General features: G+C 36.0%; 1 protein-coding gene across 4 annotated transcripts in view; it reads left to right on the top strand.

Annotated features, from left to right (window-relative positions):
- Positions 1-26,320, top strand: part of Camta (Calmodulin-binding transcription activator) — a 233,584-nt gene that overhangs the window by 183,208 nt on the left and 24,056 nt on the right. For 2 of the 4 annotated variants that reach the window (XM_067775044.1, XM_067775045.1), the window contains exons 8-17: positions 1,292-1,347; positions 1,409-3,112; positions 5,839-7,107; positions 7,167-7,433; positions 7,617-7,738; positions 7,796-7,901; positions 14,335-14,480; positions 22,135-22,254; positions 25,363-25,481; positions 25,795-25,914. In XM_067775044.1, the coding sequence (XP_067631145.1) occupies positions 1,292-1,347; positions 1,409-3,112; positions 5,839-7,107; positions 7,167-7,433; positions 7,617-7,738; positions 7,796-7,901; positions 14,335-14,480; positions 22,135-22,254; positions 25,363-25,481; positions 25,795-25,914 (4,029 nt within the window). The remainder of the gene's footprint in view (positions 1-1,291; positions 1,348-1,408; positions 3,113-5,838; positions 7,108-7,166; positions 7,434-7,616; positions 7,739-7,795; positions 7,902-14,334; positions 14,481-22,134; positions 22,255-25,362; positions 25,482-25,794; positions 25,915-26,320) is intronic. The other 2 variants (XM_067775046.1, XM_067775047.1) reach the window with 1 other exon arrangement.

The following is a 26,320-nucleotide window of genomic DNA, read 5'->3' as shown; positions in this document are numbered from 1 at the left end:
CAGTCTTTTGTGTGCGATACTAAGATGGCTGATTTCGCAATATTTGTTGCAGATAGCAGGATCTTCCTTTCCCTCCACAATTTCTGCATTATCTGGACATCAGTTACCGGGTCCATGTTTTCATTTAAACAGGAGTTCGCCCTGGCCTATTCGCTATTCACACCTATCTATATCTATTTTTTTTTCTGCTTAACTTATCGCTTCTCATTTCTGCTCATGGCACCGCCCGCACACTTTTCTCGTTGCATTCAATCTCAAGGCTCCTTGTAGATAGTTACATTTATTTTGGTTTCAATCCTTTTTCTTCATCGTGCCCTAGAGATAGGGTCTCAGTGCTAATGCATTCCATCGTGTTGCATTGTGCTGATGAGAGCAGCAGCACTGGTTTATAGCTAGATGTTTATCCGAATGCTCAAACAACAATGCATGACGACGAAGTTTCTCTCGACACTAAAACTACTTGCCCAATCCAGTAAGTGCCACCTGTTTTATTGATCTCATTTATATATTTTATCCATAGAACATCTTGAAAAGCGGTGATGTTAGTTCTTGCATTCTCTAGAATATGAAGTAGCCGGGCTCCAACTCCATCGCGGGGCCGAACATTCCAGGTGTATGCCTATATTGTGGACCTATAAACATTTATAATGGTCTGCATAGTAGACGTGGTGTCTTATTATACGATTTCTTTTTTTTTTTTCTTTTCATTTGAATGTGGTTTATGAGACCAAGCCCAGCTCACACCTGACTCTGAGTTGCAAGATATTACGATACACGTTTCTATAGAGAGTGGATATCCAGACGCTGTCGATGGAATACACCAGCTTGCCCATGAACTGATTATGTCTTGCCAGACTGTCATCCCCTCTCATAGACTCACCACCAGACGGATGTTCAGTGGCTGCAAAGAGAATACTCAGAAGCAACCGTCCGGAAGTAGTAACCTTCTTGAAATAATCCCTCTGTGTACTTCTTGGTGAAAGGCGCTCGGAATGGTTCCTCACATTGGAATGAATCAACCTGCTTAAAGTCTCATGAAAAGTTCTATTCATCAGCCCCCAACATCATTTCCTTGAATTCGATTCATCGGAGCAATTGCATCTGAAAGTTCAAAGCTTCCAGGAGTCTGACTCTATTCAAGTGTCTCTTTCCTTCATTAGATACAAAAATTCTTCTTTCATTTTATTGATGTAGACGAAAACAAAAAACTTGTCCTATGCTCAGCTCATTTGAATTTTATTTTATATTTATTTGTTGTAATGACTAAAACAACCCACTGTCTCGTCGCTAGTATCGACAGTAACTTCCGAAGATGACTCAGATTCCGGCAATGATATCGAAATATCGGTAAGTAAAGTCCTCAATAAAATCGCAAAGTTTTCCTTTCAAATATATTTTAATAACGCAGAACGCCGAGACAGTCGAATCGCTGGTATGTCAGCTAATGGAGAAGCAACGTTTGTCACGCCAAGCTGCTTTGGTGAAACAACTGGATTGTGGATGTGGTGATACTGCATGTGCCGATGGCAAAACCTGTACACATCCGGTTATGCGACGACCGGCGTTGTTGAAATCAGTTAACAACGAAAAACGTCTCAGTCTTAGCGATGGCTATGGACAAGGTACGAGCGGCACACCGAATGTTGTGGTAGGACAAAAGCTGTATGCGCGTTGGTCGGAGCGGCGTTTACGTGATGCCAGCGAACAGCAGCAACATCATCATCAGTATCATGCAACGCATCATCATATACAACAACAAACATTGCCGCAAGAGTCAGCGATTAAATTCCAAATCATTCCACCTCAACACAACGAACAACAACAACAACAAGCTTCCTATCAACAGCAGCATCAACACTACAGGCAGATGACAGCAAGAAATAATATGTTACTGCAACAACAACAACAACAACAACTTCACAGTCAACAGCAACAACAGCAATCGAATTTCAATCAAAACTCATCAATAATATCCAACAGCAATCATAACAATCAATTAAATTTGCAACGATTTGTAGCTAATCATAATACAAATAACCACAACCATAATAACAACAACAACAACAATAATAGCGGCAACAGCAGCAGTAATAATGTCAACAATGGCAATAATAATAATTCACATGTAAATCATCGCTTACAAATAACAAAAACAACAATAACAGCAGCCTCAGCAAATGCTTCGGCAATTGAGCAGCAGCAGCAGCAGCAAAGAGGAGGCGAAACAATGGGTGACAATATGGTGGAAGGAGTGAATGAGGCTGAACTAATTGGAAATCCCAACCATATGGCCACAAATTGCCAGCAAATCAATTCTTATAATACTTCTAACCGCAACGGCAGTGGTAGTGGTGGTGGTGGCAGTTGTACCCAATTAGTATTGACACCTCACCAGCAGCAGCAGCAACAACAAAACATAAATAATAATAGCAATTACAGCTTCAATAAGCAAGAACAGCAAAACGATATTTCTTTAACATCAACTAATAACAGACTGCAACAACAACAACAACAGGAGAATCAAACAACGAATGACATAAATATGTCCTCCGTCGTCAACCCTTCCTCACATATAACCGAACAGCACCCACATGCGCACTCACATACAAACTCGCAACCCCAAATGCGTGCAAGCACACAGCAACAGCAGCAACAACAATCAGCAAATACAACGACATTTTCAGCTTCATCATCCTCACCCCTATCAACTTCAACATCATCGTCGGCGGCACCGTTGTCGACAGTAGAGCCAATGTGTATGTCTCCAGAGCATCAGCCGTCGACACCAGTCAGCCCTACAACACTAGGTTTAAGTAGCAATAATAATAATCCTTTGCAAAAACATCAACAACAGCAACAACACACTCAATCGCATGCAACTTCTTCAACGAGTCGTTCTAAAGCTACGACGGCGGCCACTATGGGGGTAAACGCATCACCCTCTGTTCATTTGATTATGAATGATAATATGGGTCATCATAAACAATCGTCCATTGACGATACATTGGATTCGGAAACCACAAGAGTTGATGAAAATTTAATTACCGAACATTCAAGTGAGCTGGATGAACTGAATGCGAGTGTTGAGAATAGCAACAGTGATGCGTTAAGGGTAAGCCAATTTAAAAGTTTTTATACTCAGCTGAGCAGAGCTCACAGAGTATATTAACTTTGTTCGCATAACGGTAATCCGTAACGGCATAAACTAATCGAGATAGATATAGATTCTATATATCAAAATGATCTGGGTGAAAAAAAGAAATTCATTTAGCCATGTCCGTCCGTCCGTCCGTCTGTAAACACGATAACTTGGGTACATTTTGAGATATCTTGATGGTGTGTAGGTTCCTGGGCGCTCATCTCAGATCGCTATTTAAAATGAACGAAATCGGACTACAACCACGCCCACTTTTTCGATATCGAAAATTTCGAAAAACCGAAAAAGTGCGATAATTCATTACCAAAGACGGATAAAGCGATGAAACTTGGTAGGTGCGTTGACCCTATGATGCAAAATAGAAAATTAGAAAAATTTTGAACAATGGGTGTGGCACCGCCCACTTTTAAAAGATCCAAAATAGATAGCGGTCTATGGGGCGGGTTGGGTAGCTAAATATTTGATAGCTCAATACCTTGTCTTAAAGTATAACCTTTTTCCGGAAAGGAGGTCCAGGTGGTGGAGGTTCAGGTGCGAAAAATAGTTTTTTCATCGTATAGCTCTGCGAAGACAGATATGTATGTATATTAGGGCGGGTCGATTTAAAAATCGCTCGAAAATCGTATTCTAGGGATCAAAATAAGAAACTTTGCCGAAGGAACCATACCTCTAAAACGAATTCTGATGTCCCCCCCTTTGGGTCGAACTTTTGGGTAGGGGCAATTTCAATTCTACCTGCTGTGTCTTGTGGTGGCTTAAAAAAAACAACACAAGCAATTTTACGATCTGCAATTGTGTCACAGTGATACCTTCATTTTTTAAAACGGTTGAATAAAAAACCCACACAACTATGTTTACGACATGCAAATGCATCACAGTGATGCCTTGGTTTTAAAAGGGGGTTGTAAAAACGCTAATTTCTAATAATTTTTTTAAATTTCTTTTCTATTACTAAGTTAAATTCATTTTTTCATTTACATATGTTCTGACTAAATAAATTTTTAAAGAGAAAAATAAAATCCAAAAAGAAAAAACATAGGCATTTCAAAGTGGAATTTTTCAAAATTTGCCCCTACGACCCAAAGGGGGGGACATCAGAATTCGTTTTAGAGGTATGGTTCCTTCGGCAAAGTTTCTTATTTTGATCCCTAGAATATGATTTTCACAGAGCAATGGGCGATTTTTTTGCCTCCCCACAAATCGACCCGGCCTAATGTATATCCAAAAAAATCTTTCATGTTTCAATTCAGAGAGCAAAAAGAGTGCGAGTAGCAGAGCAATATGAAGATTTAGATGGATCGACTGAAGGAAGCCGGAGAGTGCAAGGACGAGAAAAGTTTATTGATTGAGACCGGAAAGGGACGAAAAAGGGTGAGGGACCGAATGGACAGGTGAAGCTCGGGGAGACCGGTAAGATGAGAGAGAGGTATACAATAGGTTGAAAGAGGAAGTGCTCTGTTAGAAGTAATATAAACTCAACTTTATGTGATTAAAAGGGTCTGGAAATAGTTGTTATTCCTCAAAGCAGAAAAATCATATATAACGTCCCGATAGTATATTTTTGCGCCCATGATAGGACTATTTCCAGGACTATATTGAAATACTTCCCGAACGAATAATTTTGGAACCATTTCGAAGCTACTTAAGTAATGTTGGGATCGGTCCGGGACTATTTTGAGACCATTTCGGGATTATTGTTTATTATTTCTCAAAATGAAGGTATTAGAAAATATTTCAGGGTTATTTGCAGGACTAATTGGTATTGTGTGGATACTTTTTTGAGATCGTTATAGGATCATCCTGTGTTGTGGAGCCATTCCGAAATATTTTCGCGATTATTTAGCGACTATTTCGGGATCATTTGTGGTAAATATTTAAATAATTTGGGAAGGTTGAACAAAAATCATTTATTTTGAATATGAAAACCTGTTGGGGCGTTATTATTATCGGATTCCTGTGGGCAGACTGTGGTCGTGTTATCGGTTTATTATCGAAAAGTTATTGGTGTTTTATCAAAAAAACTTCGATTTGTTATTTAAAAATGTGGATAATTTTTCGATAACAAATCGCTAACTTGTTGACAACAAATCGATATTTTTTCGATAATATAATGATAACAGATCGATATTTTTTTGGTAAGAAATCGATAATAGCGATAGAAAATCGATATTTTTCGATAACATTGTATCTTAAGAAAATCGATATTTTTTCGATTACAAATCGATAATTTTTCGATAACTTTACGACAACAAATTGCTATTTTATGGATAATTTTCGATAACAAATCAAAATTTTTCCTATAGCCAATCGATAAGTCAACGATGACGTTTGCTATCGATAGTAGATTTATGGCCCTTCGACAACATATCGTTTATATCTCGCCGATCCTTCTCAGAAACTGAAAACAGCAGCACAGACATTTAACATTGTATTGCTCAAGTGAAAAGCTTCTCTACAGATGCCGTCCGGAGTCGGCTTTAAACTTGTAGGCTTCGCCAATTTGGAGGATTAAAATGTCACAAATTAGAAGATAAACTCTCTAAGTTATTATTATTAGACCTAAGCTCGAACAGGACACCGTCTGTCAGGGACGCTTTCAAATTATGTTATAATACTTTAATTACCAAAGTCCTTTTACTATTTGTACTAAGCATTTTTTTGATGTCGTCCATTCTGTTTAGATGTCCTCCGAAGGAGACTTGAAACAATCTGTAAATACTTCCAAAAACAACAACCGCAACAATTGTAACAGCAACAATCAAGTAACAGAGTACAACAGCGATAGCGCTACAAATGGTTGTGTAAATATTGGTGCTTCCAACGATGGTGCCACAGTAAACAATGTACAACACCAACACGAACAACAACAACAGCAACAACAAAAACAAAATAGACAAACCAAACTTAACTCCCAGGAAAATTGTGAAACAGAGCAACAACAACAACAACAAAGTCATACAATTGATTTTGAATCATTGGATATGAGCAACAACGCTAATGCTGTTCAACAACAACAACAGAACCAACATCAACAACGGCAAGCATCTTTACATTCCACGCACGATTTAAACGATTCATTGAGCTTCCTTAACGAGACACTCGATCTGTCACAGGAGGATATACAACGCACGCTCATTGCGAATATGTCTTTCGGAGGCGTAGCTAACCAGAAAATCGCAACTTCAGCAGCGGCGGAAGCAGCAGCTGTGGAGGAGCAAATGCTTAACTCCATTGATTTCTTGAGTAGCAATTGCGCTGGACAAAGTGACGATGCAATTCTTGTGCCAGGTGTTGTAAGTTGTGAGGCTGATGATGAGGATGCCGACGATGTGTTTGCCAATTTGGATGCATTCGATATGTTAGTCGAATTTCCTGAATTGGATTTAGATGATAAAGAAGCATTAACGAATACTGTGCTTGAACAACAACAACAGCAACAAAATATGCAGCAACAGCAACAACATCACTCACATCAACAACAACAACAACAACTTAATATACATAGTTCATTAGAACAATTGAATAGTAATACTCAAACGCGTGGCAACACCGCCATTGGTAGCGATAAAAAATTGCTTAACATTTGTGATTTCAGTCCAGAATGGGCATATACAGAGGGTTGTGTAAAAGTATTAGTAGCTGGTCCATGGACAGCAAATGCCACATACACTTTGCTCTTCGATTCACAACCGGTGCCGACACAGCTAATACAAGGCGGCGTTTTACGCTGTTTTTGTCCACCGCATGAAGCCGGCTTCGCTACATTGCAAGTTTCCTGCAACAATTATATAATTTCCGATACGGTTTTATTCGAGTATAAGCGTCCACTTTGTCAAGAACCACCCTTCGATGCGCAGACCAATGATTGTCTATACAAATTTACGTTGCTCAATCGTTTGGCTTTAATCGATGAAAAAATGCTAGTCAAAACGGAAGCATCAGTTAGTTTAGTAAGTTTTAAATTGACGTTGTCAAATGATAAAATAATAGACTTTTATCTTTGTTTTAGTTCGAACAACAAACTCTTTTGTTGCATAAGAATTTCGAAGAGCAATTGGTAAGCTATTGTCAACAGCTTATGAAACGTGCTTGGCTGCAAAATGCTAGTAATTGGTGTAGCGGGTTTAAAGGTATGACGCTATTGCATTTGGCCGCTGCGCTGGGTTATTCCAAGCTTGTTTGCGCTCTGCTAAATTGGCGCAATGAGAATCCGAATATTATACTAGAAACTGAAATCGATGCGTTGAGTCAAGATGTTTATGGTTTTACACCGATGGTGAGTACAAGCGGTAGTTCTGGGGCCTTATTTGAAATAAAATGCGATTCGAAAGCGGTCAGATATTTTTTTTTTATAACTAGGATGAATTTTTTTTTTAAACGAGTTACAGAATAAGGTCTTTCTTTATAAATATTTTGGGTAAACAGACCATTTAATTTTTAAATTTTTATTTTTTAATAGGCATGGGCCTGTAGGCGTAATCACATAGAATTAGCCACCATTTTGTATAAATGGAATCACAATGCTTTAAAGATCAAGGATAATGCACGTCACACACCATTAGATATTGCTCATATCAAAGGGTTTGTATAAGTACTTTATGAATCATCAATATATTTTAACATTTTTTCCCCTCACAGACATAAGTCCCTCGTATCAACCATTTATCGTCTAGAAGAAGAACGTCACAAGCAAAATAAAAAGAGTACATTTGGAAATCTACCGCTGAGTCTTAATAAATATTCTGTAAGTCGTTAAAACTATGTTACTTAGGGTAATAACAGTTTGATAGCAAAGTCTCTATCTGAAACCACCCTTTTATTTAATATGAATTTGGAGCTTTTAGGCCGATTTAATTAAATAGGACAAGTTTATTTTTTTTATTTCCGACGCGTTTCGACACATTTTCGTGTCTTCCTCAGGGAATCTATTTATTAAATACGAAAAACATATATGTTACAAATACAATAATTGGTGTTAATGTTGAATATTAAATCACTTACATTGTTTAAACCAGTGGTTTTTGTCACATTTCTTTAAAAAATATAAGTATACATATTAATAACGAAACAATAAGAACAATAATTATAAATCACACCGACATTTACTCATTAAAATATCGTCTATTAACATTAAAAACAATATTGCACTTTCCACCTCCAGACATTGTTTGTTATTGGCATCGCATAGGCACAATTAATATTATCAACGTCCTCTTTAAAGTTAATCGTTGTTGGTAGTTTCTGTTTTATGCGCAGCCCCTCTAGTGTCATCCTTCTACGCGTTCTTTTCTCCACATCCAGTATTGTTGCGTTGTCGAAATCAGCTGTGTCTTTCTTTTCCGTAAGGTGTTGGGCCAGTGCTGTGTTGCTTTTGTTGTTTTTTGCATCTAGTTTATGTTCCTTTATTCTCGTTCCTAGTGATCTTTTTTTTGTGCCGATATAAACTTTGTTACATTTCTCTCCTTCGTTACAATGACATCGAATTTCGTAAATGATGATTTCGTTTGTGTGCATAGCTTGTGTTGATTTTGTGTAATATTTTGTTGGCTGTTAGGTGTGGTATGTATGTAACGCTAATGTATGTTTTTTGGTATTTTCGCTATTTGCTGTGTTTAGGTTCTTGTGTTTGTTTTTGTTTATTGCTACTTGTATTAAATTGTCTATTGTATTGACTGGATAACCATTTTTGCGTAATATGTGTATCACTTTCTCTCTGTTGTGATTTATGAACTCCTGGGGCCCTATTCAGTAACTGTGAATTTTAAAATGTATATAATTTGTATGAAAGAAAAATGTACATTTCAAAACTCATAGTTATTGAATAGGGCCCCTGGTCGCTCAAGGTGTAAATTTTCGATCTAAAATTGATAATGGTGTTCTTCTTTTGCGTCCATGGGTGGTTGGAATGATAGTTAATTAGTCTTGATGATGCTATGGATTTTGTGTACCAGTTAGTTGTTAGTTTGTTATTGGATTTGTGTATTTCTATGTACAGGAACACCTGTCTGTTGTCCATTTCTTTTTCTATTGTAAATTGTATTTTTGTGTGTTGTCTATTGAATGATCCTAGAATTTCATCTACGTCTTTGACCTTAACTACGGCGAATATATTGTTACGAATATTAGCAAAACTAAGGGGTGCTGCCATCTCTAGGCCGATGCTAAGCAGTGACGTGAATTCACATCAATAATTCAATCATTATGTATCTACATAAACGAATCAATAATTGCGTCTACACATATGTACGTATACGAGCAGCGGAGACGCAATGCACAAACAATATATCTTATCTGAGTTGTCACAAGAGAGGGCAATAATTTGTGCAAGTATTACTCAAATAAGAAATTATACATCTGTAGTTGTAGCTGAGAAATGTATAACTAACTAAGTAAAATTCTGGAAGCGCCTAGAAGATTCCACGAGGAAATCACAGAGTATAAAAGTATCAGCGGTAGAGGCGCTATGGGCAGTTTCGATTAAGAGGCGAACAATAGCAGTATTATTTTGAAAGTCAGTTTCATTTAAGCTATCAGTTTGGTTATTAAGCCAGCTAGTTGCAAAGTATAAGTGTTATTGTGAAGTACTTTAATAAAGGCCATTTTTCTATTATTCAGTATTGGAGTTATTTATTCAACAGTTTAGTGATACGAACTTAGCAAAAGGGCAAATAAGAGGATTTGCAAGTAAATTCGTTACAATTGGTGTCAGAAGAGGAATTGTTGAATAAATTCCGAAGATTGGGAATACAACTTGGACATGGCAAAGTTGAGTGAATTGGAGATCCAGCAACTGAAAAAGGAGTTGGAGAACCGTGGATTGAATACAACCGGCAATAAGATCGAGCTTCAAGCACGGCTACGAGAGGTAATGGAGTCGCAAGGAATCGATGTGGACGAGTATGTCTTTTATCCTGATGGGGACGAGACAACAACAAAAATTGAAGAGAAAAACGAAACATCGCAGACAGTTACGAGCACAGACTTGAACATGATTTTGGCTGCAATATCTGCACAAACATCGACAGTAACATCAAAGTCGTCGCAAATGACAGAAATGTTGAAACAACAAATGTTGAATTACATCCAAGATGGAAACACAGCTCGAAGAACAGAAGACATATATGGCATCCCAACTGGAATCACAGGAGACACGTATAGCATCTCAACTGGAATCGCAGGAGAACCGTATAACATCGAAGATTGAAGCACAAAAGGCATGAATATCCGAAATGTCGGCATAAATATCAGCGCAGATCTCTGCACAACTGGAAGAGCAAGAGGACGTATTTCTTCGAAGACGGAGGCGCAAAACACAAAAAGTTTGCAACTTGAAAACAAAATCGATGCCGAGATTGAAACATTGCGAGGTCATATACAGGAGTTGCAACTAATTCCAGTTGTTTTAGCAAGCAATACGAAGGTAAAAACTCCATCTTTTGACGGCTCTGTTCCTTTCCAGGTGTTTAAGATTCAGTTTGAGAAGACCGCTGCAGTGAACAACTGGAGTGCTGATGATAAAGTTGCTGCACTATTCGTGGCATTGAAAGGATCTGCTGCTAAAATCCTACAGACTATTCCCGAGGGAGAGCGGAACAACTACGAAACATTGATGAGCGCTCTAGAGAGGCTATACGGAAGCGAACACAGGAAGAAGATACACCAAATAGAGTTGCAAAACCGCTACCAAAAAGCTAATGAGACTTTGCAGGAGTTTGCGTCAGATGTCGAAAGGCTTGCACATTTGGCGAACGCCGACGCACCCGTGGAATACACCGAAAGAGTAAAAATTCAGAGCTTTATAAATGGCATACGGGACGTCGAAACGAAGAGAGCCACATACGCAAACTCAAAGCCAACATTTGCAGAGACGGTGTCAAAGCTCTGATTCAGGAAACAGCGTCGCTTCTGTGTAAGCCAGTTTTCAAAGCACGCCGTGTGGAAGTAGAAAGGCCAGAGTGGGTAGACGCAATACTGGAGGCGCTGAAAGGATCGCAAAAGCGGAGTGAAAAAGTTATCAAATGCTTCAAATGCGGGAAGTCCGGTCACATTGCACGTCATTGCGATCTTGGTCCTAATAGTTCCAACAATGTGGGTGGCCGTAAACGCAAAGCTGGAGGGGATGAGCAAGAGCGAGTAAGATGTAGAGATCGAGAGCTAGATCCAGCTATTGAATGTCCTGTTATATCTGTGTCGCAAATTGGAAGGAAATCAAGCAGTCTTACCGTCAGAGGGAATGTCGACGGCAAGGAGCGTGTACTGACTGTAGATACGGGCGCATCTCATTCCTTGATACGATCTGATTTGGTCTACAGGAGTGTAAAGTCATTACCCGGAGCGAGGTTGCGTACGGTCACTGGCGAGTATAACCAAGTCCGGGGAGAAGTGATCTGTGAAGTCTTAATTGGGAAGGTTATGGTTTTACACAAATTCGTTGTGGCGGAGATCGTTGACGAAGTCATATTGGGAGTGGACTTCTTGGTTGACCATGACATCAATATCGATATGCAGAAAAGGGTGATGTGTTATAAGAACCAGGATATACCACTTATCTTCAGTTTGCAGAAAGGATTCAGTAGTAATCGAGTACTGGTGGAGAAGACTCGACAAAAACCACAGAAGTCAAAGGCAAAGTTTAATAGATCGAATGGGCCAAATAAAGCAAAACCAAAAGTACCTGCGAGAGAAGCACTGGCATTGACAAAACTTAAAAGACGCAGGAAAACGAAGCAACGAATTTCCGAGAAAGAATGCGAGGGTAGTTTCAAGCCGGAGCGCACTACTGTTGTGAAACGTGGGAACGATACTGATTATGCGAAGCCAATCCGTCAAGCGCAAGCTCTACGAAGTAGTTCATTGGCCAAGCAACAGAGTGCGAGAGAACGATCCAGGATAATGAGTAGTAAGATGAAACACAGGTACGACAAGGAAAATAATTTGGAAGGTTTCCGGGAGGGAGATTTGGTACTGCTATACAACCCTCACCAGCGGAAAGGTGTTCCATCCAAATATCAGTGCAGTTGGGAAGGCCCGTACAGAGTTGCAAAGACGATCAGTGGTGTCATCTACCGCATACAAGCATTTGGCGATGCTAGCAGCGTTTAGATCGAGAGATTTGTCTGATCGGGTCGATCAGACTTAGGTGGAGGGCAGTGTTGCCAATATTAGCAAAACTAAGGGTTGCTGCCATCTCTAGGCCGATGCTAAGCAGTGACGTGAATTCACATCAATAATTCAATCATTATGTATCTACATAAACGAATCAATAATTGCGTCTACACATATGTACGTATACGAGCAGCGGAGACACAATGCACAAACACATGCATATATCTTATCTGAGTTGTCACAAGAGAGGGCAATAATTTGTGCAAGTATTACTCAAATGAGAAATTATACATCTGTAGTTGTAGCTGAGAAATGTATAACTAACTAAGTAAAATTCTGGAAGTGCCTAGAAGATGCCACGAGGAAATCACAGTATAAAAGCATCAGCGGTAGAGGCGCTATGGGCAGTTTCGATTAAGACGCTATCTAGCGAGCAATAGCAGTATTATTTTGAAAGTCAGTTTCATTTAAGCTATCAGTTTGGTTATTAAGCCAGCTAGCTGCAAAGTATAAGTGTTATTGCGAAGTACTTTAATAAAGGCCAGTTTTCCATTATTCAATATTGGAGTTACGCATTCAACAGTTTAGTGATACGAACTTAGCAAAAGGGCAAATAAGGGGATTTGCAAGTAAATTCGTTACAATAACATCTACATATTTGGTTATGCATTTGATATATATGTCGGAAGATTTTAGTTCAGCGATGCTATCGTCAATAATTTTGTCAAGGACAATGTCTGCATTTGCATATCATATCGTTTTGATTTCGGCGTCACATACAAGGCATTTATGTAACAAATCCGATCAAAGCCTTATAAATACTCTCTTGTTAGAACTTTTATAAGATTAGTAAAGGCAAAATTTATTACATGATCTCCCACTGCATACAGCCGACTTTTTTAAAGTTTCCAAGTTAGCAAAGATACCCAGAGCGCGTTGCTGTCAAATTTTTTCTGGAACTTCCACAGAGACCGATCAATTCTAAAAAAAATCATGTTTTGGATGAGACTGTGTACATTGATAGCTTCTTTGTCTAGATTATAAGGCACTTAGCTATTCTGGGTAATTTACTATGAACTGATCTATGCGAATGCATCTAATTTATAATAAGACTTTTTGTAATTCGATAACATTAATACTTCGTTTTGGAAAGCGGTTTGTTGAAAAATCGGTTAGAGAAAACGAAGGAAAGGAAACACGAAGAGAGGATAAGGAGATAATTAGACGAATATAGAGTTAGAAATAGAGGGAGCTGGAGAAAGTGTGGCAACCAGAGAGAGATGAAAATATGAATAGAGAGAAATGCATATTAAAATACGGAGTGAGAGAGAAAAATATGTAGTGAGAGAGAAATGAGGAGGGAGGAGCGAATAAAAGGAAGAAGAGTTAAACGAATATAGAGAGATAGGGGGAGCGGGAGAAGGAGAATGAAGGAAGCCAGAGAGATGAAGATATAGAGAAACCGGAAGGGAGATAAATAGACGGAGAGGGATAAAACAATCCGTTGAGAGAGAAAGAGAGAGGAAGAGGAAAAGGGAGCGGGACAGAGAAAAAGAGACCGAGCAAAAAATAAAAACTTCTTAAAATTCATGCGAATAAAACAAAGCCGGGCAAACAATGTTTGCGGATCTGCTAGTTAGCTTATGTTTTATCCCACTTAGTAATAAAAAAAAAAATGTTTTATAAATATCTCAAAATTGTTAGTTTATATGGAAACGTATTATTTAAAAATTTTATAAGCCTTTTGTATTTTTAAGGAATAAGGGAGTATTGATATAAATTTAGTTTAAATTTTAGCACAAATTGAATCTTCACATTCTAAAATCATGAACTTGATTTTATATCTTTAGACTTTTTTTTCATCTATTTTTTTGCATAATACTCCATCAGCTAAAGTGAGCTGTCAGTTAAACACAAAGAAATAAATAAAATAATTTTATAAGATTGTTAAATGTGTCTCGGTTAGCACACGGAAACGTTAAAAGTCTAGGCAATACGAAATTGTGGTTACTCAAGTTGCTTTTTATAATAATTTCATTTAATTAAGCATTTAAATTTTTTATTTTCTACAGCTAACTGATACTCATTCGAAATCACTGCACACCAACGAACAATTGTATGACGTCAAAGACAACGAACATGTTTACAATACTTTTGATGCTTTGGATATGCAACGCAGTCATGATGGCGTATTTTTGCGTCCGGTAGCCATTGCGAGGTATGTTTGTAAAGAAACTCGTAAATGTATAACATTTTCAGGTCAAATGAAACTTTTTTCAAATCAGATAATTTTGTTTTTTAAATCCAATTAAAGTATTTTTAAATCAAAAACAAATTTTTTCTATGCAAATAAAACTTTTTTCAAATCAAATGAAACTTTTTTAAATCAAACGATTTTTTTTAAGCCAGACTAAACCTTTTTCAAATCAGATGAGGTTTTTTAAATCAAATATAACATTTTTATAATTAAAAGAACTTTATTTCAAGCCAAAAAGAACTTTTTTTAAGCAAAAACAAATAATTTGCTTTTAATTTAAAAGAAAATTATTTAAAACATATGTAACTTTTTTCAAATCAAATTAATCTAGTTTTAATTCAAATGAAACTTTTTTTCAAACCTATGAATATTTGTTTCAATCAAATTCAACTTTTTCAAACTAAATGAAACTTTTTTCAAGTCAAATGAAACATTTTTTTTTTATTGGAAGGAAACTTTCATCTAATCAGATGAGACTTTTTTCAAACCAATTTAAACCTTTTTTAAATCAAATGAAACTTTTCTCAAGACAAGTGAAACTTTTTTCTATCGAAATGAAACGTTTTTCAAACCATATTAAATTATTTGCAAATCAAATAAATTTTTTTTTTAAACTAAACGAAACTTTTTGTTAAGTCAAATGAAACTTTATACAATTCAAATGAAACGTTTTTCAAATCAGATAAAGTATTTTCCTTAATCAAATTAAAAATTTTTTAAATCAAAAGAACCTTTTTTCAGGCTTTAATAAACTTTTTTTTAGGCTAAAAGAAACAGATAAAGTTTTTTCTTAATCAAATTAAACGTCTTTGAAATCAAAAGAACTTTTTTTCAAGTGAAAATAAACTTTTTTCAGTTCAAATGAAACTTCTCAAAACGGATGCAACTTTTTTCAAAACAGATGAAACCTTTTCAAGTCAAATGAAATATTTTTTTATTGAAAGGAAATTTTCATCTAATGAAACTTTTTTCAAACCAAATTAAACCTTTTTTAAATCAAACGAAACCATTCAAACCATATGAAACTATATTCAAATCAAATTCACTTTTTTTTAAACTAAACGAAACTTTTTTAAGTCAAGTGAAACTTTCTACAATTCAAATGAAACTTTTTTCAAATCAGATACAGTTTTTTTCTTAATCAAATTAAACGTTTTTGAAATCAAAAGAACTTTTTTTCAAGCCAAAAGAAAGTTTTTTTTTTAGTTCCAATGAAACTTTTCAAAACGGATGCAACTTTTTCAAATCAAATAAAAAATTTTCAAAACAGATGAAACTTTTTTCAAGTCAAATGAAACATTTTTCTATTGAGATTAAACTTTTTTTATTCAAATGAAATTTTTATTTCAAATTTGATTTGAAAAAAAGCTTCACTTGAATTGAACAAAGTTTAATTTTAAATAAAAATGCTTTAATTTGAAAAGAAAGAAACATAATTTGAAATAACAAAGGTTATTTTGATTTGAAAAACATTTCATTTGACTTCAAAAAGTTTCACCTGACCAGAAAAGTTGTAATACAAAATGGTTTTTGGTGCTGTTTTTGTAAAATAGCTGCAATTCACTTTTGTTGTATTTATGACTAAATTTGATTACAAAACATTTACTTAAGAAAGGCATGCATTAATGATATGGGAATGATGACATACTTTTTCAAATTTGGTTTGGATACTTACCGGTTTCCTAGCTGTGCAATCTTCAGTGTCATTTGTCATCTCGTAATGGCGGAAATTAGTTAACTTCTTCAAGTTGACTTGTTATATCTAAAAAAAATTAAGAATTATCGGCTAATACACAGTTTTTAGAGAATTTATTAAATAAACTATGCAACTTCGGCGATGCCATAACTTCAAGTCCGATCTGGACAAATCTTCGCAATATTTTGCTTTAGTGATTTAAGAATTATTTAAAGCAGGTATAAAATATAATGTGGAAGTATATAAAGTAAAATTTTAAAAAGAATAAAATAATTTGTAAAATACCTTAACCAGTTACGAAGGGCTTTTTAGGCTCCTTTTTCGGGCCTCATAAAATAGCATTTAAGGGGTGCCTAGAAAATTTTACAAGGGATGCTCTCAAAGAGAATATTTGTCGAAAATCGTGAAATATCACAGAGAAAAAAGATAACTTTCCGCCTTGAAGTATGCAACAATTTTGTGGGATTATTTAATTTTCATTTTCTGTACAAAGGAACATTGCTGGGGTCTCGTTTCGTGCATATCTTATCATTAATCCACATTTGTAGTAAGCATAAGGTCAATTAATGGGCTGATTAAAAAATATGTTGTTTGAAGGCGCAAATTTTGTTTTTTACTTTACCTAGACTTTCACGTTCTTTGCATACATTTTTCGTCCAACAGCACTCTTTGTGAAATTTTCCGGCGAATAGTAGAGTGATAAAATGTATAAAAATTTGTATACCTTTCATGAACATGAAATGGTATATTAACTTTGGTCCGATGTTTGTAACGTTGAGAAATATAGAAGATAGACTCACCATTAAGTATACCGAATTGATCAGGGCGACAAACTGGGTTGATATAGCCATGTCCGTATGTCCGTCCGTCCGTCTGTCTGTTTGAACGCAAACTAGTCCCTCAAATTTTGAGATATCTCAATGAAATTTGGTACAAGGATGTATTTTTGTATTATATTAGACACTTGTCGGATCCGGTAGGATCGGGCCACTATAACATATATCTCCCATACAACCGATCGTTCAGATAAGACGATTTTCGTCATTCCTGCCGCAATTTAGAAACTACAAGCGTGAAACTCGGTGATATATATTTTAATATATCATAGAAGATTTTCTGAAAAAATCACTTTGATCAGAGCTACATATATATAGTATATATCCCATACAACCGATCGTTCAGATAGAAAGATTTTTGGCCATTTCTCCCTTAATTTAGAAAGTATAAACGTGAAACTCGGTTATATATATTTTAATATATCATAGAAGATTTTCTGAAAAAATCACTTTGATCGGAGCTATATATAGTATATATCCCATACAACCGATCGTTCAGATAGAAAGATTTTTGGCCATTTCTCGCTTAGGTTCCAATATAAAAACGTGAAACTGGGTGATATATATTTTAATATATCATAGATTTTCTGAAAAAATCACTTTGATCGGAGCTATATATAGTATATATCCCATACAACCGATCGTTCAGATTGAAAGATTTTTGGTAATTTCTCCCTTAATTTAGAAAGTGTAAACGTGAAACTCGGTGATATATATTTTAATATATCATAGAAGATTTTCTGAAAAAATCACTTTGATCGGAGCTGTATATAGTATATATCCCATACAACCGATCGTTCAGATAGAAAGATTTTTGGCAATTTCTCGCTTAATTTCCAATATAAAAACGTTAAACTTGGTGATATTTATTCTAATATACCATAGAATATTTCCTGAAAAAATCACTTTGATCGGAGCTATATATAATATATATCCCATACAACCGATTGTTCAGATAAGGGGATTTTTTGCCATTTTTTTATATTTATCTTAACAACTTCCCTGTCCAATGAGTCATATGACACACAAGAGCGTATTGAAGTAAGTTCATGAGTCACATGTAACTCATTTCTTTATACAACTTAAAGACGCTTTCTTGATATGAACGTGTCGTTATATATTTGTGAATTCTATGTGAGCGTGTATCAAAAGACCTAAACTTTAGGAAAATGAAAGAAAATTTCGAAACAAAAAAGCACACTAATACACGCTTTTGACATTTATATATCAATTTACCATTATTGTGATTCGAAAACTTAAATTATTTCTTATGGTCCCATATGTTCACATGTGACTCATTGAACGTGGCAAACAAAATTGTTTTTGCTACGTTCAGGAGTCGCATTTGACTCACAAAATAAAATAGCCAAAATAAGGTAAATATATGTCAAATTATTTATAAAAATTATATTTTATAATATATATTCATATTATTCAATTAAGCAATACAAAAAAATAATGGGCGTGGGGCATTCTCAATGCGCTTTGTATGGGAGCAGGGAAGTTGTTAAAATCGTTTAGGTATGTACTATATATTTCTTATCTTATATAGCGCATTATTTGGAGATTACGAATGGGATAAGATTATTGTTCAGCCCTATTCATGAAGGGTATGAAGTCTTCGGCACAGCCGAAGACAGTCCCGTCCTTACTTGTTTCATTTAACTACTTTACAGAACAAAAGTTTTCCGGCCTGATATTCTTTTAAAAAATTGTGCAATTTCAAAAAGAACTCTGAGATTGGAATTTCTTTAATTAAGTTCTTGATTATGTAGGACATGAACTTGTTAAAAAACAACTTGTTTGTTTAAATTTTATTTATGATTCTTAATATGAGGAATATTTAGGTACGCTGCAAGTCAGCTGGTCAAGTATTGAACCAACCCAACTTTTCTTGAATAGATTGAGCCATAAACAAAAAAGGGATATTCTAAGAACTATTCCAATTTATTTACAGTTTTTAAAATATACCCAATAGACCAAAAATGTAAAAATTTGGGCATGGTCTACTTTCTGTTCTTGTTTGAGCTGTTTAATTTATTCTTTCTCTTCACGCTCACGTAATAGGTATAAGGGGCTAATAAGCAGATCTTCGAAAAACTTAAAAACAATAAATTACACGTCTGCAAACAAATTTATGGTGGATCTGATAATGCGGCAATATTTGCCAATGCATTTTGATGCCTTGAGTCGGAGTCCGACATCAGAATTAACCTAATTGGTCATTGTTGTTGTGTGCTTCGTCATTCGGCCCTTCGCTCAAAATACCGAATGGTATGACTGGAATTTTAGGTTAGGGCCGAACTGGGACCCGCTGTGCCAATTCTGATAGCGGCTTCGGATTCAGCGTGTGACATATGTCGCGTTAACAGATCCGTCAACTTTTTTTTTATGTAGCTTTGTAATTTATCGCTTTTATTTTTTCGAAGATGAGCCTTTTTACTCTATACAAGACCTGTTATATAAGCTCAAAAACACATATAATGTTGAATACGGCATTATTTTTACTCTTTTAATCTTAAAACAATAAATAAAAAACATATATAACGATGGACTCAATTTCGAACTTTGAAAGCCAATACAAATTTGTGTTTTGGAGGGTAACTTCGAAAAACGGGGATCAATCTCTACAAAAAAAAAAAAACCTGGTTCATTACAAAGAAAACAAGTAACGAAGGATAAGTTCGGGTGTAACCGAACATTACATACTCAGTTGAGAGCTATGGTGACAACATAAGGGAAAATAACCATGTAGGAAAATGAACCGAGGGAAACCCTGGAAGGTGTTTGTATGACATGTGTATCAAATGAAAGGCATTAAAGAGTATTTTATGAGGAAGTGGGCCATAGTTCTATAGGTGGACGCCATTTAGCGATATCGCCATAAAGATGGATCAGGGTTGACTCTAGAATTTGTTTGTACGATATGGGTATAAAATGAAAGGTGTTATTGAGTATTTTAAAAGGGAGTAATCCTTAGTTCCATAGGGGGACGCCTTTTCGAGATATCTCCCTAAAGGTGGACCAGGGGTGACCCTAGAATTTGTTTGTATAATATGGGTATCAAAAGAAAGGCGCTAATGAGTATTTTAAAAGGGAGGGATCCTTAGTTCCATAGCTGGACGCCGTTTCGAGCTATCGCCATAAAGGTGGACCAGGGGTGACTCTAGAATGCGTTTGTACAATATGGGTATCAAATGAAAGGTGTTAATGAGTATTTTAAAAGGGAGTGGGCCTTAGTTCTATTGGTGGACGCCGTTTCGAAATATCTCCATAAAGGTGGACCAGGGGTGACTCTAGAATGTGTTTGTACGATATGGGTATCAAATTGAAGGTATTAATGAGGGTTTTAAAAGGGAGTGGTGGTAGTTGTATAGGTGGTCGCCTTTTCGAGATATCGCCATAAAGGTGGACCAGGGGTGACTCTAGAATATGTTTGTACGATATGGGTATCAAATGAAAGGCGTTAATGAGTATTTTAAAAGGGCCTGGGGTTTATTTCTTTATGTGGACGCCTTTTCGAGATATCGCCATAAAGGTGGACCAGGGGTGACTCTAGAATGTGTTTGTACGATATTGGTATCAAATTAATGAGAGTTTTAAAAGGGAGTGGTGGTAGTTGTATATGTGAAGTCGTTTTCCATATCGACCAAAATGTGGACCAGGGTGACCCAGAACATCATATGTTGGATACCGCTAATTTATTTATATATGTAATACCTGCCAAGATTTCAAGGGTGTTTTATTTTGCCCTGCAGAACTTTTTCATTTTCTTCTACTTAATATGGTAGGTGTCACAACCATTTTACAAAGTTTTTTCTAAAGTTATATTTCGCGTCAATAAACCAATCCAATTACCATGTTTCATCATTTTTTCGTATTTGGTATAGAATTATGGCATTTTTTTCATTTTTCGTAATTTTCGATATCGAAAAAGTGGGCGTGGTCATAGTCGGATTTCGTTCATTTTTTATACCAAGATAAAGTGAGTTCAGATAAGTACGCGAACTAAGTTCAGTAAAGATATGTCGATTTTTGCTCAAGTTATCATGTTAACGGCCATGCGGAAGGACAGACGGACGACTGTGTATAAAAACTGGGCGTGGCTTCAACCGATTTCGCCCATTTTCACAGAAAACAGTTAGCGTCATAAAATCTATGCCCCTACCAAATTTCAAAAGGATTGGGCATTAAAAGTATCCTAGACAAACTAAATGAAAAAGGGCGGAGCCACGCCCATTTTAAAATTTTCTTTATTTTTTGTATTTTGTTGCACCATATCATTACTAGAGTTGAATGTTGACATAATTTACTTATATACTGTAAAGATATTAAATTTTTTGTTAAAATTTTACTTAAAAAAAAATTTTTGTTTAAAAGTGGGCGTGGTCCTTCTCCGATTTTGCTAATTTTTATTAAGCGTATATATAGTAATAGGGGTAACGTTCCTGCCAAATTTCATCATGATATCTTCAACGACTGCCAAATTACAGCTTGCAAAACTTTTAAATTACCTTCTTTTAACAGTGGGCGGTGCCACGCCCATTGTCCAAAATTTTACTAATTTTCTATTCTTCGTCATAAGTTCAACTCACCTACCAAGTTTCATCGCTTTATCTGTCTTTGGTAATGAATTATTGCACTTTTTCGGTTTTTCGAAATTTTCGATATGGAAAAAGTGGGTGTGGTTATATTCGGATATTGTTCATTTTAAATAGCGACCTGAGATGAGCGCTCAGGAACCTACATACCAAATTTCATCAAGATACCTCAAAATTTACTCAAGTTATCGTATTAACGGACGGACGGACGGACGGACGGACATGGCTCAATCAAATTTTTTTTCGATCCTGATGATTTTGATATATGGAAGTCTATATCTATCTCGATTCCTTTATACCTGTACAACCAACCGTTATCCAATCAAACTTAATATACTCTGTGAGCTCTGCTCAACTGAGTATAAAAAGATATTTTGTCGTATAGCGCAATGATTAAAAAAACACTAAGAACTTTGAATACAAAAGTATTGTGAATATTGATAGCGACTATCTAAATAAATTTTTTCAAATTTTTTTTTTAGCAATCAAAGTCCACCTAATGCCAGTCGTTTTTCGAAACGCTCCTCTGTTGATAGTGGAATTAACATGGATATCCGAACGAAGACAGGCAAGTCCTTCAAGGATATAACACGTTTGCAAAGGTAAGTTGAAGGATTTTATTTTATTTTAAGTATATGTATTTATCTGCATATGGACGGCTGAGTGGATTATCACCTTTTATCGGCTGCCAGTTCTTAAACACCTTATAGAATATCTGTCAAAACCACCTTATTTCAGTATTCGCTTCAAAAACGCCTTTTCTCAGAAATTGATAGAAAAACGCCCTACCTTAGTATGTTTTCATAAACTCACTTAAGTCAATTAATTTTAAGCCGAGGCGAATCCATATCAGGTGGTGCCAAAGCGAATTCAACCAATTCGCCGTGCAGAAGAATGTTAAGTCAAAAGAAAATTTTCATTGATTCCGATTAACTGACATGTTGTAGTACAAGGCGCTGTATGGAAAATAATCAAGAAGAAGCAATCAGCGGTTGGTATTACAACACCTGGTACTGAATTCGCCTTGAGATGAGAATCTTTCGAAACAAATTTTCACATAGGACGTTTTCAAAAGTTTTCCGAGGTAGAGCCTTTTCGATAAGGCAGCCGAGATAGGGTGATATTCTGCCCAGCAGTCGATACGCTTGACAAGAAAAATGCGAAGCCTTTTTTGGTCGCCCCATCCCTTTGTTGCTCTATATTTTTTTATTCGTTTGCCAAAACGGCTAGTCTGCAACGCTCGTTGTCTTGTTGCTAGTTGATTGCTAGTTTCTCTGCAATACCGAAGTAATAGGCGAATGCAATACATGGGTATGTGGTCAACTGATTGCTTGGTCTTGGGAATTTCCCCAAAAAATTCTGTAGCATCAGCAAGGCAGTAAAGCAAACCAAAAAACATTTTTTTAGTTTAACCTACCTGCGTCGATTCGGGTGTGAATTCGTCTTTAATGGGTTTTATACAGGCCCCAATACAAAAAATTTTTAATTTTGCTTTCACTTATGCGGCGAATAAGGTCAGCATTCGCTTTGCAATCACCTTGTATAGATTCGCTTTGCCTGTACTCCCTACTAGATAACGCACTTTCCTTTCGATTAGACACTCTAAAGTATGGCGAAGCGAGTCTGAATTCGCCTTGCTATCCCCAACGTGAGTTTGAATAACTGTGATGACATGCCAACAAAAAAATATGGGAACTCCAGATGTCAGTAAAACGAAATAATGCCAACTTTCTTATAATGAGTTAACCGGGGATTGCCCGTATCGCTTTAAATGTATGAAAACATTTATTTCAAGCAATTTTTAATTTTATAATTTATTTAATAATTTGGGAAAAATTTAAACAACGTGACATCAGGACGGACAAGGCGACAGCTGTTTCGATATAAGTAGAAAACATTTGGTTAATTCGTTGTAGTTCTATAAACAGAACAAAAACAGAACCAATGCCAAGTTTCTCTGAAAACCGCCTTACAAACATGCATAACTTCAACACATAACTACATACGAAGTACGTGATGTGTAGAAGATAATATATGCGAAAAAAGGCAATTGGAAAAAATTTTACAACAACTAAGGCATGACGTAGCTGAATGCGTTTGTAACCATTTCAACTATCGTAGGAGTGTGGGTTCGACTCCCACTCCCGGGAGAAAAAGCTCTGAAGAGAGTTACAAGGTATAATCGAAACAGCTGTCGCCTTGTCCGTCCTGATGTCACGTTGTTTAAATTGTTCCCAAATTATTAAATAAATTATGCCAACTTTCTGTTGAAGTAACTTGTGTGGTATGCTCATATATAAACTCTAACTGCGTTTTTTGTAATCTAAGGAGCTGAAGGAAAAAGAAAAAAGAGTTTGAATCTTAGAGAAATACAGATTTAATTCTACTCGTGGAGAGACCGCATAAATGCAGTGCATTCCACTCTTGGGCCAACAACCGATGCATACTGCTATTTCGGGCTTTGTACATACATACATATATCCGATAAGGTGAGAAGTGTTTGCCACAACAGAAACAACATACCGCTTCGAAGTAATATAAATGTTCGAAAAAGTTATATAAATGTGAATAAAAGGTATAGAGGCGATCTGCTCATTTACCATACCAAAATTTCGGGAAAAGTAACATCATAATAGTTAAGAAACTGGTTTCTTAGCGGGTGCGCCGCGCTGCAGTGGTTGGGCGTAAAAAGGTTCTCAGAAAAATTTGTGGTATGTCTCTCTTCTCTTGTAGCAGTGCTTCGCCCCATCTAGTAGGTACGAAACTTGTAGTTTCAATAGGGTTGGACCAAAGAGACATTGTTGTTGTTAGAGGTTGCTTTCGGATTGCAATTGAAAAGATCATTGATGTTATGTGGAGACACATTATATGCAGGCAACACGTTGCTTATAACGTGCTAGATTCTTTTTTTTTTTTTTTGTTTTTTTTTTGAGGTTTGAAATTAATGGCAGGGTTCTATGACCACAGCTCCAGGTACAAAATCAAAATGGTCTTTCTAGATTGACGTTTCAATTCACATGTTCCCCCGTTATTAAAAAAATATTCCGTTATTTCTCGTAACAATGTTAATTTTTTGGTTTTTAAATGGCACCACGTCCGTAATAATTTGGTTTTTTAATGGCACCACACCAGGTACAAAATCTGTATTATGTATATCTAAAATATTTGTCACTTCATGTTGGGAGGACAAAAGCTATCCTTTAGACAGGGCCAAGGATGCTCTGCCCATCCCAACCTCCCACTTTCACAAACAGGGCAGCGTCGAGCCATCCCTCCAGCCTGTTTTTTTGTTTCCAGCTCAACCAAACCAAGCCTAAAAATATTTTTAGCTGAGCTGTGGATAGCTGACGCTTCCCAGTTCATACCCTAAATCGAACTGGACGTGCTAGATTCTGGATAAGTAAGACTTTAACCTATTACAGTATCCAGTTCAAAGGTGTGCTAGAGAGACGCACGTCCCTCTAGGACCGGGTTTGCGGGGCATTTAGCAGCCTAGAACTTTGGTATATATATCGCGACAAGTTATTGTTAATAAAATAAAAGTATAGAATAAAAAATCGGTTAGGAAGATACGCGCACAGAGCAGCGAGTGCTAACAGCGCAATTGTTGGTTTCTTTGGTTAGCTCGAAGTGTTTTCTGAAAATGTTTGCATTTGTTTTAAATTTGCTTCAAAATAAAAATTAAAACCAATTTTCATTTAATTCTATAGCTTTGATGCGCATGATAATTACAATTTGGCCGTGGAGTCATCTTTGGACACATTGGCTGCAACAACAAATACAACGAATACCCTACTGTCACCATCACGCAAAATGGATTTTGCTTTATGTAAGTAAACTAGTATATAATACAATTATTATAAGAATACTGTTGATTTTTTTTCGTTTGTATAACATTTTTATGTGCCTCATATTATGTAAAATATTTTGTTTTGTTCATTTATTTTTCTTCTACATTTTGTGTTATAATACTGCTTTTTCTTTCTTTAAGATACTTTTCGCTTTGGGTTTCTTCAACTATTATTATTATTGTAAAACTTGTATTTATTTTACAAAACTATATATTTTTATTATTATTTATTTTTGATATAATATGTACCATATACTCTACTACTATACATCAATATGTGTGTGTATATCAGGCGAAGTATCAACTGGCGATTCAAGTCCCTTAAACGACAAAGATCATGATGATACATTAACGATCAATAATGATGATGTAAACGATGTGACTATAAGTAATGAAAACGATGGTATTGTAGGTCAGTTTTTGTGTGTGTGTGTACGCTTTATGTGAACTTCATGTAAAATTTATGCTACGTGCTACATGTTCATATGTATGTGTATATTTCACCTTAGCTGTATTGTACAGTACTTACTAAAAAACGAACTACATGTCTAGAGTAGTGGCGTATCCAGCGGGGGGATTGGGGGGGGGGGGGGGGGGGGGATAGATCCCCCCTTCGTCGCTCAACTTCTTATTTTACTTCGTAATTTATATTAAAATTACCAAACTTCCTTCTGATTTACCAAGAAAATACAAGAGAAAATCAAAATCTCTATATAAGTACGTACGTGGGAAGGTGATATTAATATTTAATTTTGTCATGGAGTATACAGTACTCATGAAATTCCATATCGTCGGTCCCAACGAAGACTATCTCAGTT

Source organism: Eurosta solidaginis, chromosome 3 (genome assembly GCF_040869045.1).
Source record: "Eurosta solidaginis isolate ZX-2024a chromosome 3, ASM4086904v1, whole genome shotgun sequence".
Lineage (NCBI taxonomy): Eukaryota > Metazoa > Arthropoda > Insecta > Diptera > Tephritidae > Eurosta > Eurosta solidaginis.
This window is presented reverse-complemented; position numbering and strand designations above follow the sequence as displayed.